We start from the raw sequence: 13069 nt of genomic DNA, 5'->3' as shown, positions 1-13069 counted from the left end.
ATTTAATAATTAAAATATGTTATTATATTTTATTTTAAAATGATAATCATAGAATTTTGATATATTTGATTATAAAATATAAATATTTATTGCTATTTTGTTGTCTTATTTTAAAGTAATGTATTAATTCATTTTTGAAAATAAAAAAATATACAACAAAACCAAAAACCAAATCTATCTAAAAACTAAAAATCAAAAATCAAAAACTGAAAACCAAAAACCAAAATCTAAAAACTAAAAACTAAAAACCAAAAATTAAAATCTAAAACCCAAAAACTAAAACTAAAAACTACTGAAACAATCATTACCTAAGTAAGACGAAAACGATGTTGTAATAATTCCGGTTTATCTTTCGGCAGAAAAGAGAGATTGTTAATACTCAAGAGAAAATCAAGATCAAAGCTCTCTTTTCGCTTCACTTTATTTTTATTTTGCAGAAATGTGTTCTTTGATTTCGGAAAGTTTGTGAGAGGCCAATCAGAGTAAACATTCATTCTCTCGCATCAGCAATCAACCGATACATCATTATTATCATCATCTCCTTTGAAAAATAAGTAATATAATGTCACAAAATAATATAGGCATTTGAACTTTCGCAAAAGCATACCCACATGTGAAGAAAATTGTGAAAAATCGGCTAATTCCAACATCAACAAAATCCAACGGTCATGATTAGTACTTAAACACATAAGCTGTGCAAATACATACATGAACACGTGTTAAAGAGTCATCCTATCGAAAAAGAAATATATATATATATATATATATATATATTATTTGTATAAATAAAATTATACAGACAATAATATTTTATTTTAAGTACTTCGTCTGTTTTTCTAAAATATATACAATCCGTAACTAAATTTGATATGAAAAAAAGTTTGATCGGTATAAAATGAATTTTCGTTGTGATTTAAAACTTATGAAATTTCCAATTTAAAAGGAATATGGTTCATAAATTTTGCATTAACTATAAAGTAGGATATAATCTATTGCATATTATCAACTAAATTTGAATTTCTAAGTATGTAAAGCTTGAAATTGCTTACTTTTTACGACACTCGCGTTAAGGTTGGATAAAAAAGGCTGGATAAATCTATAATATTATGTGAAACGCGTATATGTGTATACACATACCATTCAAGTAGATAAAATACAACAACAATCCCTTTTTAATTGTCAACCTTGCGACAGACATCTCATGTTCTTTTATCGTCAGTGACATCTCATGTTTATCCTTGTGTTATAGTCGAGTAAACTTTTGATTTACATAATCTCCTTTATAATTTATGAAATTTATTTTAGAAGAAACTTTAAAGTTGTAATTTAAAATGAATAAAAATAGTGGAAACTGGAATGGAATAACTTCTAAGCGAAGAATCACGTCCCGTCCCGTTCGCCAAGTGGGTTCTGATATGGAGCCAAATGTCATATTGACAAAAACAACTAATTAAAATATAACACGTGTATTGCCACGTCACGTTAACGTGCTTTGCAGTTAAGAGAATCCATCTGGTTTGGTTCCATCTGGTTTGGCACCGTTATAGAAATCCAACGGAAATTCTTAAGATTCGAGTGGCAAAACCGTCATTTGAGTAACCTAGCTACAAAGTACCCATCGAAACTAAATCGTAGAGTCGTGGAGTGACACCATATCTTCTGGTCAAATTACGGTATTAGCCCCTCTCTACTAGTATACTATTCAATCTGTTTGTTGTTGTAACGTAATTTTTTTAATATAATCATTTGAAATCACGAAAATGTTCAACGTACCCAGAGAAGAGACGCGACTTGTGTGTGTAACCATAAATGGCAAAAAATACAACGGTACGATAGGTATACTCGAATCAAAAACGTCCGATACACGTTTTCACATTCAATGTCCCTATTATGCACGCAAAAGGGATAAAATCATCATTGAAGAATCTGGGGACCGCAAGTTGAAAGGGTAATCCCGTAAACTTAAACAAGACACGTGCCGCGAAGATTACGGTTTTAACCCTATCACGTGTTCAGAGAGTATGTCCCACTAGCGTACTTGCCATTGCCCCCGTCGTGGTAGCGCAGTTGTAGGGTCCACACTCACTCCTCCCTGTACGCTGTATCTAAAGCGCGTGGAGTCCATTTTAAAAGTAGGCGCGTGGAAAGAAACCTCTCTCCCCCACCACCACCACCACTTCATCTTCTTCTTCTCCTACAAATACCTCTCTGATTCTCTGAAACTGGGACCCTTTCGATATCTCTCAATCTCACTGCCCATGGAATCTGCTTGCTCTGAGTTCTGGCTTCCGCCGGAGTTTCTCACTGACGATTTCCTCGTTGAGAAGGAGAACAAAGAGTCTGTGTTCCCGTACGAGCCGAGTCATGGCTTTGGGTTGGACTCGAGTTACGGCGACGAAGAGAGCTTCTTGAGCCGGAAAATGGTTCAGTCAACTCTTGAAGATGACGACGCCATGGTAACACTCGACCTTCTATATCATCATCTTCTCTCTGTATCCCTTATATTTTTTGATTTTTAACTGTTCCCTATGGTGTTTGTTCAGGCGTGGGGTATGACTCGTTCGACTCGGTCGACTCGGTGTGGAGGCGGTTTCCGCAGTCAGGCGGCGGCGTGGGATATGTACTGTGCGGCGACAGAAGAACTAGCGATGATGAGTCTGACCGGTTGCAACAACCATCGCAGTAGCAGAGGACCTCTTGATGATCATCCCAGAAAACACCCCCTCGCCGCAGCTAAAATCTCTAACGACGGCTCCGGCTTCTACAGCCGCCAATCTCTCCAGTACCAGAAGCTTCAAGCTATTCAAGTAAATCAAATCACATCTAACGCTTCTTCAACATTTGATTTTTTTTTTTATTTTTTTTAATTTCCAGAGTTGGTGCTGATTTTTGTTTCGTTTCAGCAGCTAAAGCGGCAACAGTTGATGAAATACCATCGCCAATTAGCGCAGCAGAGGGTCAATAATCATAGTCATGTGGATTTGTCGCTTTCTGCATGGTGTACCCAGCCACAGAGGCGTGATGTTTCGGGCATGCGTGCTGATTATTTCCTTGGTGATCGTACCGGAATACGCGGTTCAACCGGAACCGGCGTCTTCTTGCCTCGTTCCCCTGTAACCGCCCAGACTCGCAAGAAGCCCAGTAAGTTTTCTACACACCTTTTATCCTAGCCCGTCCAATTTTTATTTTGTTTTAGAATATTTTCTGATAGAAATGTTGTCGACTCTTTTGGCTTAGCTCGTGGTACGGTTATGGTTCCGGCTCGAGTGGCGCATGTGCGTAGCCTCAACGAATCTGTGGTCCACCAGACACCATACCGGTCTTCGGCTAGTTTCAGCGGTATAACAAACAAACCCATAATCATTTGGTTTATTACTATTTTAATTAAGTAGCCACTTTTATAATCTATTTGTTTGGGGTTTATTAAACAGATGCGTCGTGGAGACAGAGGAGTAACAATGGTGGGTACTCGAGCCAGATGATGATAGAGCAGACAGTGAACGAGCCTCGGTTACCTTCGGATTGGGCTTATTGACCACTTTTGGGGGTTTTTAGGGAAAGTTTGAAGAAAAGTGAAAGAGGAATAAAGTTTAGATTTTGAAGACGGTGTAGTGAAGTAGCCGCAAAATTAGGGTTATATAGATAAAGGAAGAAGATGTGGACAGACAATAACGAGGTTTTGGATCGTTTAACCACCATTGATGATGACTAATAGAAGAACAAAAGGAGCTTTGAGGGAGGATAAGATCTTTTTTTTTTTGGTTTTCTCGGTGAAATTTGGTAATAACTGTCTGTGACTGGGCTGTTGCTTTTCTCCTTCCTCTCTCCCTCTCTTTTGTTCTCGCAGCTCTGAAGCAATGGAGAAAGTATTAGTAAAAATAAAGGATTGTTTAATAATTTTGTTTGCCAATAGCATTATTTCTAAAAAAAATTGCATGCAGAACCATACTAATATTTTAATGTTGTGGATGAGAAAAGCTCACAACGTAAATGTATAAAAGGTATATGCAAACTGTTTTAACATGAGGTTAGACCATCCTAATCATGGCTTACAGTTAAATTCCACACAATAGAAGGTATTACTACTAAATTAACTATGAAAATAGAGCAATTGTCAATAATAGCACATTTTGAAGTTTATGTCTCAAACATAGCATTAGAAGGAGAAAGTCACAAAAATGACATTCACTAAAAAGTAAAATATCCTTAATACCCTTGGTTTAAAATTATATAAACAAATATAAATAAATAAAAATAAATAAAATAAAAATAAAAAAATAAAAAAATAATAATTTTTTTTTAATAGTTTCAGATTATATGTTTTTAGATTCGAAATTTTTATAATTTTTTTTTGAAATTTTTTTTTTGAATTTTTTTTAAATTTTTTTCAAATTTTCTTTTTATAATTTAAAAATACTTTTTGAAACTGTTTTTAAAATTTTTATTTTTTATTTTAATATTTATTTTTTATAAAATTTTAACCCTAATTCCAAAACCCCACCCCTTAACTTTAAACCGTAAGGTTTGGATTAATTAACCTAAGGGGTATAAATATATAAACTTGGTTTGGTGCCATCCTAATTTTTTTTTCATGAAAATATCATAAATATAAATATGTTGGTAATAAATAAAGTGCCACTTGAGAGACAACTACTGACACAGAGCAGTAACAGCGGATAAATACAAAAAAAAAAAAGAGAGGCGATTATATGATGTACAAAAACCTAACTGTTTAGTTCTGGTTATATTCGCCTAACGAGCCTTTTTAATAGCTCCGTGAATAATAGTGCTCCTATCATTGATACTAATAGTAATCGTATTTGGAGAAAGCTGAATTGTTAATAGTTCAATTATTGTTTATTATCCTGGAGCGCACGAACAGTTTGGGAACTGGATTTGATTAAATGTTGGGGTTTCTTTGTGGAGAAACGTGCGGACTTTGTCCTAGCCTATTCGCTATTACTACTACAAAATAAACATGTTGTCGTCAGGTTAATTATTGCTAATTACTCTGATATCGAAATTTTGAGTAATGGCAGCTGTTTTTAATTGTCTTGGTTTTCTCCTTAATGTTGTTTTGTTTTAATGACAAATACGAAATCATCATGTTTTTGACTTTAATGCATTTTTAATCTCACTCTATTTTTCACTCTAAAATAGAATTCAGAGTAAAAATGTTTCAATGATACTATATTTTTCAGTCTATAATAGAGTGAAAAATAGGTTTATTTCAAATATAAAATAACTTGTTTTTTTGTTCATCACTCTATTTTCTACTATAAAATAAAATATCATTGGAGCAAACTCAAACTCTATTATAAAATTACTATATTTTAGGGTAAAAAATAAAGTAAGTTACATTTTAGTTAGTGTTGCTGATTTGATCAAACAAAAAAAAAGTTAGTGTTGTTGGTTTTTTATCAACCGTAATATCGTTTGCTTGACTTCAGTATGGAGTATCATTGAATTAAAACGTTAAATAGCTGATGCTTTTCTCGATCTCAATAATGAGTAATATATTTTCTCTTGTCTCTACTTCAACCGTAGTTTATTTGGCATTTTGTTGGTTGTGTGAAGACGTATCAAGTACAAACCAAACTGTGCACATTTTGATGTAGAACGCTTTGACATTATAGTCCATGTTATGATTAGCCCAGCCAAAACTTTATACATAATATTGGTTAAAAACATATAACCTATAACCTTCTCTTTCCCTTCCCAGTTTAACCATCTTTAACCAAATGCAAATGACAGTTAATCTTGCTCGAGTTTTCAATTCAATACCATCACATAGTCTTGTTATTCCCTCTTAATCTCTGCAGCCACGGCCTAATTGAGCCACTCCGGTCAACTTGTTCGAGCTAACCCGGTTCGACCAAATCCGGATTCACATTAGATTGGGAACCGTTTTTAAGTTTTATGTTTGTTGTAGGTGGGACCCACATGCTGGATGTTAGTGTTGTGTACCTTGGGTCCTTGACTGCTCCACGCCGTTCGTTATTACTAGTGGTATCGTAATTGTTGTATATGAGTTAATGGAATTTGCTTGCATTTTCACGACTGGTATATATATATATATTCATTCCGTTTCAAAATATTATATATTTTAAACTTTTTTTATATATTTTAATAAAATACATTGCATAATTTTTTGTGATTATTTTTTTTCTCATAACTTTAAGTCAATAGAAATTTAATAAATGCAATTAAGATTTTTGAAGTTTGTAATTAATTAGTAAAATATACATTGAAAATGAAAAATAATAGATATTTTTGAAACAAAGTATATTTTTTTAAATATGTAATTTTATGAAACGGATGGAATATTATATAGATTGTTTTGAAGAAAATAATGCACCAATACATGCATGTTTGGTCTATGTATTCACATTTAGATTTTTGGAATTTAAAGTCTCAAAGTATTCATATATTTATCTTAAAGTATTCTTTGTATTTTTCTATTCTGAAACCACATAAAAAGATAAATTTAACGAATATATAAGCATAAAGTGATAAAATGGCAACAAATGCTAAGATCTAAAAACAACTCGGTGTAGATACACAAATCCGTGGTAAATGCACGTTTTAACGAAAATTACTATGTTTGATATATAGTTTAAGATTATTTTGTACTGAAGACACAATGTATGGAAAATATAAATGAGTGTGACGTTGACCTAGTTAGGTTGCAATGTAATGAATTAGCTAGATTCCAAATAATCTAATACCTATGAAATGTATATCAGTATATCTAATTACTACATACATTTCTTCCTTCTCTTTGAGTCTTCCTATCACTATATTATACTACTGGTCTTGTAAACCAATTTATAAAATAGGTTGACATATTTGCAACTATCGGTTTTGTTCTTGACTTTTTTTAGTCGGTTTTGTATTGTATTTTAAATGCTCAAAGAGAAAAGGAACAACGATAATTGAGAAACATGGGTTGGGTAAGGTTCTCACATGTACAAATTTTTCAACAGGCCACCATGTTTGCTCACCTAACAACTACCAACTCATCACCAAATCGGTCGGTGTTCATGAACCGATCATCATGGTATCATCCAGTCTAGTTTCTTGTTAGGTAACAATATATAGTCATTGAAGACTGAAGCTCACCACGATGGCAACTTACGGCATCTCCATCCCTACTCCATTTTTTTTCTATAAAATAGAGTAAAAGTGAATATGAAATAAGAAATGTCTCATCCTAACTTCATATTTCACTCCATAATGAAATTTATTCCATTTTATGGAGCAATTTATTTTTTGTTTGTTCATCACTCCATTATGGAGTAGGAAATAGAGTAAGAAATAGAGTAGGATTAGAGCAATTTTACTCAATTTTTACTTTTACTTTATTTTGAAAAAAAGAAAGAGTTTTACATTGAAGATGCTCTTATAGGTGTGTATGTAACTGGTTCTTGTTTACCATATTGACCATAGTAAAATTGTAACCATTTGCAAAACTAAAGCAAACAGGCGTAGTTCCCTTAGGTCATTTCCAACCCAACTCCAAAACACTATTTTAGTGTGATTTTGACACTAAAACCTTCTCCAATCCAACACTAAAAATCACACTATTTTAGTGTAACATTATAATTTTACACTAAATTTGGTGTGATACTATTCACCACACTAAAACACTATTCACTCCACTAAAATACTATTCATTTAATTTATTAATAAAATGGACAATTAAATAAATGACAAATAAAACTATAAATACATATAATATTATAAAATTGGTTTTAATTTCATAAATTTGGTGTTATGGTTGGAGAAGAACTTTTTTTTAGTGCTAAAATTACACTAAAATAGTGTGGTTTTGACACTATAATAGTGTTATAGGTTGAAAATGCTCTTATTATCAAGAAGGCGATATCTTGAGTTTTCAAACTTTTTTTTTTCTTTAAAAAAAGTTTTATCTCAAATAAATAAACATTTTATTTATAGTTTTTGTGTTTGGAAGTCTCTTAATAACCGTCGGATCTTACAGAATGGTGCAAATACTGTTATACAAATAGAATAACTGAGACGTAAATTCTCGTAATATAATTATCGATTGTTGATTTGTTTTATAATAATTATCATAATTTGTAATACTAAATCAATGCTAAGAAAATAGACATATTATTTATTTGCTGGAATTTAACTCAAAGAGGTGGTTGAGCTACCCAGAGAGGAAGGTGCAGAGAGAGTGATCAAACTCAGCCTTGGTTTCTTGCTTCAGCCTTCGATTTCGAATTGTAGATCTTCTACTCTAGGTTAGCGAAATCGACGCGGAGCTCCGGGGTTTGATCGGCGATGGATGCGACGGAGCAGAATCACTTGCCGAAGAAGAAGAAGTCCGAAACGGAAGACGATAAGAGGTTCGTGTTGTTCTATCTCCTCCGGAAAATATCTGCTGAACTATTCGAGTTCTTAGCTAGGGGTTTAGGGATAGGTTTATGAATTTGATGTATCTGAGAATTGGATTTGGAGTAGGAGGAAGAAGATTGTTCCTGGGAGCTTGTTGAAAGCTTTGGTGAGACCTGGAGGAGGCGAGTCAAGCCCCGTCGATGGTGATCAGGTACTAAATTCAAAGATCTGGTTAGAGAGAGTAAAGAGTGGTCAGTGCTCATTTGTGGTTTTTTTTTCTTAGGTTATTTATCATTGTACTGTGAGGACACTTGATGGTGTAGTAGTGGAGTCAACGAGGTCTGAATGTGGAGGTGAGGCTGATGAACTTTTTTCAGTTGAATAGAGAGTTACATTGAGCTTTTTTTAGGGACTCATGGATTGAATGTGTTTGATGTTTCATCAGGGAGAGGTTTACCGATAAGAGATGTATTGGGGAAGAGCAAAATGATCCTTGGATTGCTCGAAGGGATTCCCACTATGCATAAGGGTGAAATTGCTATGGTAATTTAGAACTTTTTAGAGATCCCTTCTTGTTCTTGTCCCTGTGTACTAACTAAGCTCATGTCTTCTCGCCTCAAAGATAAGTTTTTGCGTTGCTAATGTTGTATATTACAAAGCTCTGTATTTTCTCGGATTCGTTAGTTTGGTTTCTATATGGGGTTTAGTTTATATGTTTGTTAATGCACTTAATCATCCATTAGCTTCATATCACTTTCTTGATTCTTTAAGGCTTATGAAGTCTTTATTTATTTTTATTTGGTTTCAGTTCAAGATGAAACCTGAAATGCACTATGCAGAGAAGGATTGTCCAGTCTTAGCTCCAGGAAATTTTCCAAAAGATGATGAGCTTCATTTTGAGATTGAATTGCTGGATTTTGCTAAAGCCAAGGCAATATCTCATCACGAACTTCTACGATATAGTGTGTTACTTTGTCGAAAGACTCTGAAAACCTGCAATTCATATGTTGTGACTTAACCATTCGTTTCCCTTGTGTTACTTGTGCAGATTGCAAGTGATGATCTGGGGGTCATCAAGAAGGTAGGACCTGATTTTCCATAGATTTCGACTAATGAAATGGGTCGGGGATGACGTACTTTTTTGGTAGCTTGGGAAAGGGTAGTGTAAGGAACAATAGGCAGAGGAACCAGGAAGAATGACATGATCCAAATATTTCTTGTTCTTTTTGATGGCTTACCTATTGCTTTCCTTTTATATGAAAGATTTTAAATGAAGGTGAGGGCTGGGAATCTCCCAGAGAACCCTATGAAGTAAAAGCCAGGTAACGAAATGTTTGATCATTTTGGGTCGAAAATCTTTGACCTTGTTTTCCTTTGTGGGCTGAAATTGTTTGAAGTTTTAATGCATACTTGTGGTGTCTTTTAGGATATCGGCTATATCCGGTGATGGAAAAGTGATCTTATCTCACAAAGAAGAACCTTATTTTTTCACGTTTGGAAAATCTGAGGTGATTGCTAAGTTTATTGGCATCTTCAGCTTTTACTCTCTGTCCATGCATATCATTTGTGGTGAAATCATTGCTGACTATCGCTTGTCAATTAGGCAGGTGCCTAAAGGTCTTGAAATCGGAATTGGAACAATGGCTCGGAAAGAGAAGGCAGTGATATATGTTCGCAAGCAGTACTTGACTGAATCCCCTTTGATGCATATAGCTCAAGACTTTGAGGAAGTTCATTTTGAGGTTGAGCTTGTGCATTTCATTCAGGTATAAGAAATACAGAATTTGTATAATCCTGTTTACATTTGTAGTATCTTGAGAATCAATATCTGGGAACCGAGCGATTGACATTCGAGTTCTCAATTTGAAGGTGCGAGACATGCTTGGAGATGGACGTCTCATAAAACGTCGAGTTCGAGATGGAAGGGGTATGTTTCACACTTTCTTTTTAACGGTTTCTTATCTGTTTCAGCATGATATGAGTTTTTATTTTTGTACATCTTGCTGGGCCATTGCTAGACTTTACACTCTTGTTTTCTAAATATTTAGTTTTATCCGCTAGACTATTCTGATCGGCAATGTTTCATCAACTTATTAGGAGAATTTCCAATGGATTGTCCTCTCCAAGACAGTCGGTTAAGCGTTCACTACAAGGGCATGCTTCTCAATGAAGAGAAGACTGTCTTCTATGATAGTAGGATTGAAAATAATGATCACCCATTGGAGTTCAGTTCAGGGGAAGGACTGGTCAGTTACCCCAACGTTTCTAGAAAGAGCCCTGGTGGAGTTATTTATGCCTTAACGTTTTATTGTCGTATGGGCAGGTGCCTGAGGGGTTTGAGATGTGTACTCGTTTGATGCTACCTGGGGAGATTGCTCTTGTTACATGCCCCCCTGATTATGCAGATGACAAATTCCCAAGGTAGACTCGTAACTGTGTAAATCACTCTGAACATGATAGCGTTCTTAGTGGAGAAACAAACGTATTTTGATTGTTTTTTTTTCTTGATAGGCCGCCTGGCGTTCCAGAAGGTGCACATGTTCAGTGGGAGATTGAACTCCTTGGTTTCGAAACGCCTAAAGTAAGTTGGTCTGCTTACCATAAGAGTTGTTCGCAGTTACCGTTTCTAATGATTCCAGAGGATCTTGTGACAGGACTGGACTGGGTTGGACTTCCAGAGCATCATGAATGAGGCAGAAAATATCAGAAACACGGTATGGATTTGCTATTACTTATTTACTCCTAAAATGTACCGCTACATAGTCTTGTACTAGCAAATCCATTCTGGGAATCAGGTCTCACCAGATCTTTGTAACTTATGGCTCTTCTCTGCTTTTGGTTTTATTATAAACTTCAGGGTAACAGGCTTTTCAAAGAAGGAAAATTCGAGCTCGCAAAAGCTAAGTACGAAAAGGTAACAGAGCCTTAAACAAATGAAACCAAATTTCCTCCCTTTATACGTAAGTCTAGTATTAACATTTACTGAGCTGTGGACCCAAACTTAGGTGCTCCGGGAATTTAATCATGTAAATCCACAAGATGACGAGGAAGGAAAAGTTTTTGGTGACGCAAGGGTGAGTTTATCTTCTCACTGAAACTTGTAGTTATAGGTAGGTATAGATTTTATTAACTTGCTGTGATAATATTTGAAGAATATGTTACATCTGAATGTTGCGGCTTGCTTGCTTAAAATGGGAGAGTGGAGGAAATCTCTAGAGACATGTAATAAGGTAACATTCAATGAACAGAGGCTTAAGGGATTATTCTTGAATCATAAGTTGCTATTTCTGAGACCTTTGTACCCTCAATTTTTCCAAACAGGTCCTAGAAGCAAAGCCTGGACATGTGAAGGGTCTGTACCGCCGTGGAATGGCTTACATGGCAGGAGGAGAGTATGAAGACGCTAGAAATGACTTCAATATGGTATATTATCCTAAAAACTGCTTGTTATAATCCAATCCTTGGAGATGGAAATGACTTTTGTGGATATATGTTAGATGATCAAAGTTGATAAATCATCAGAAGCTGACGCGACAGCTGCACTTTTTAAACTGAAGCAGAAGGAACAGGTCAGTGGAGTTCGAGTCCAAAAGGATATTTATGATTTCAACATGTTCTGCTGATCTTTATTGTTTAATAATCTCATCTCTTTGGACCTCACAGGAAGCAGAGAGCAAAGCTAGGAAACAGTTCAAAGGATTATTCGACAAGAAGCCAGGGGAGATAACTGAAGTGGGTTCAGAAATAAGAGAGGAGACCAAAACTATAGAAGAAATAGATGAGACAAAAGATAATGATGAAATAGAGGAAGAAGAAAGAACAAGGACGGTGGTGAGCATGGAAAGGAAGAGGAAATGGTCTGAGAAAGCGTGGCCGATTATGAAGAATGTGATAGTTCAGATAGGAATCCAGCTCGGTGTCGCGTTGTTAGGTGTTTTGATTTTCCAGTATGTCAGCTCCAGATTTACATGAGAGAGAGATATAGAGCTTATGAAAACCAACGGTGCTTACCTTCTCCTGTTAAACGGTCCATCAGTACTCAGATACTCTTGAAAAAAATATTACCAATGAAACTATAAAAAGACAATTCTCTCTGATAGCTATTTCTAAGTTTTTGACTTTTTGTCACAAAAATAACATTCAAAAAATAAAATGACCATACAGTCTTTTTTTTTTTACTTTGAAATTAGTTAATCATAGAGTTATAAATTCATATATTATTTACTCTTCAATAAAACTTCTTTTGGTTATTTAAAACTAAACGAGAATTTTTCATTATTAAAAGCCTATATTAAAAAAACAAGCTTATATTTAATTTAAACAATATTAACTGTAGTAATTTGTTTTTATTATTTGGAGTTTCATAACTGCTAGTGTTCAAAGTGTAAAAAAAAAGAAGAAGAAAATACTACATGTTGAAAAAACAAAATAAATTATTAAAATATTAAACATCCAACGTAGAGAGTAAACTAGTAGAGATGTTTTTTTTTTTTCCACTTAATTTTTATTAATGGGTCAAGGTCCAACTGGACCAAGCCCAATACAAAGAGACAAAGGCCCAACCAACGGGCTAAAAGAAAACACGGGCAACAACAACGGACCTCAACAAAGGCCCAAAAGACAAAAGAGCCCAAGGGAAAACCCGATGACGAGACTTGGCGACGTGTTGAAACGAAGGTATCGAGGGACACGTGCCAACCAAAAC

At 34.7% G+C, this 13069-nt stretch overlaps 2 protein-coding genes across 3 annotated transcripts; both read left to right on the top strand.

Annotated features, from left to right (window-relative positions):
* The first annotated feature begins 1860 nt into the window (after positions 1–1860).
* LOC103863270 lies at positions 1861–3910 on the top strand. 2 transcript variants are annotated; one of them, XM_009141026.3, is made up of 5 exons: positions 1861–2456; positions 2544–2807; positions 2907–3141; positions 3238–3339; positions 3432–3910. In XM_009141026.3, the coding sequence occupies exons 1-5, from the start codon at positions 2259–2261 to the stop codon at positions 3533–3535; spliced, it is 903 nt and encodes a 300-aa protein (XP_009139274.1). In that variant the 5' UTR covers positions 1861–2258; the 3' UTR covers positions 3536–3910. The 2 variants fall into 2 exon arrangements, with proteins under 2 accessions (XP_009139274.1, XP_009139273.1); XM_009141025.3 differs by having other exon boundaries at positions 1866–2456; positions 2904–3141.
* Positions 3911–8125: 4215 nt separating this feature from the next.
* On the top strand, positions 8126–12539 carry LOC103863269 (peptidyl-prolyl cis-trans isomerase PASTICCINO1). Its single transcript, XM_009141024.3, has 20 exons — positions 8126–8375; positions 8491–8575; positions 8648–8717; positions 8810–8907; positions 9173–9295; positions 9413–9445; positions 9628–9686; positions 9791–9872; positions 9972–10130; positions 10234–10291; positions 10462–10610; positions 10688–10785; positions 10876–10945; positions 11019–11078; positions 11222–11278; positions 11370–11438; positions 11517–11594; positions 11686–11787; positions 11862–11933; positions 12028–12539. The coding sequence occupies exons 1-20, from the start codon at positions 8311–8313 to the stop codon at positions 12334–12336; spliced, it is 1896 nt and encodes a 631-aa protein (XP_009139272.1). The 5' UTR covers positions 8126–8310; the 3' UTR covers positions 12337–12539.
* Positions 12540–13069: the final 530 nt, after the last annotated feature.

Source organism: Brassica rapa, chromosome A04, assembly GCF_000309985.2.
Source record: "Brassica rapa cultivar Chiifu-401-42 chromosome A04, CAAS_Brap_v3.01, whole genome shotgun sequence".
Classification (NCBI taxonomy): Eukaryota; Viridiplantae; Streptophyta; class Magnoliopsida; order Brassicales; family Brassicaceae; genus Brassica; species Brassica rapa.
This window is presented reverse-complemented; position numbering and strand designations above follow the sequence as displayed.

Bases quoted from the DNA above. Each gene is read 5' to 3' on its own strand.
- LOC103863270 (XM_009141025.3), top strand. From the start codon at position 2,259: ATGGAATCTGCTTGCTCTGAGTTCTGGCTTCCGCCGGAGTTTCTCACT. The intron at 2,808-2,903 runs GTAAATCAAATC...GTTTCGTTTCAG, and splicing joins AGAAGCTTCAAGCTATTCAA to CAGCTAAAGCGGCAACAGTT. The intron at 3,340-3,431 runs GTATAACAAACA...TTTATTAAACAG, and splicing joins GTCTTCGGCTAGTTTCAGCG to ATGCGTCGTGGAGACAGAGG.
- LOC103863269 (XM_009141024.3), top strand. From the start codon at position 8,311: ATGGATGCGACGGAGCAGAATCACTTGCCGAAGAAGAAGAAGTCCGAA. The intron at 8,908-9,172 runs GTAATTTAGAAC...ATTTGGTTTCAG, and splicing joins ATAAGGGTGAAATTGCTATG to TTCAAGATGAAACCTGAAAT. The intron at 9,687-9,790 runs GTAACGAAATGT...GGTGTCTTTTAG, and splicing joins CCCTATGAAGTAAAAGCCAG to GATATCGGCTATATCCGGTG.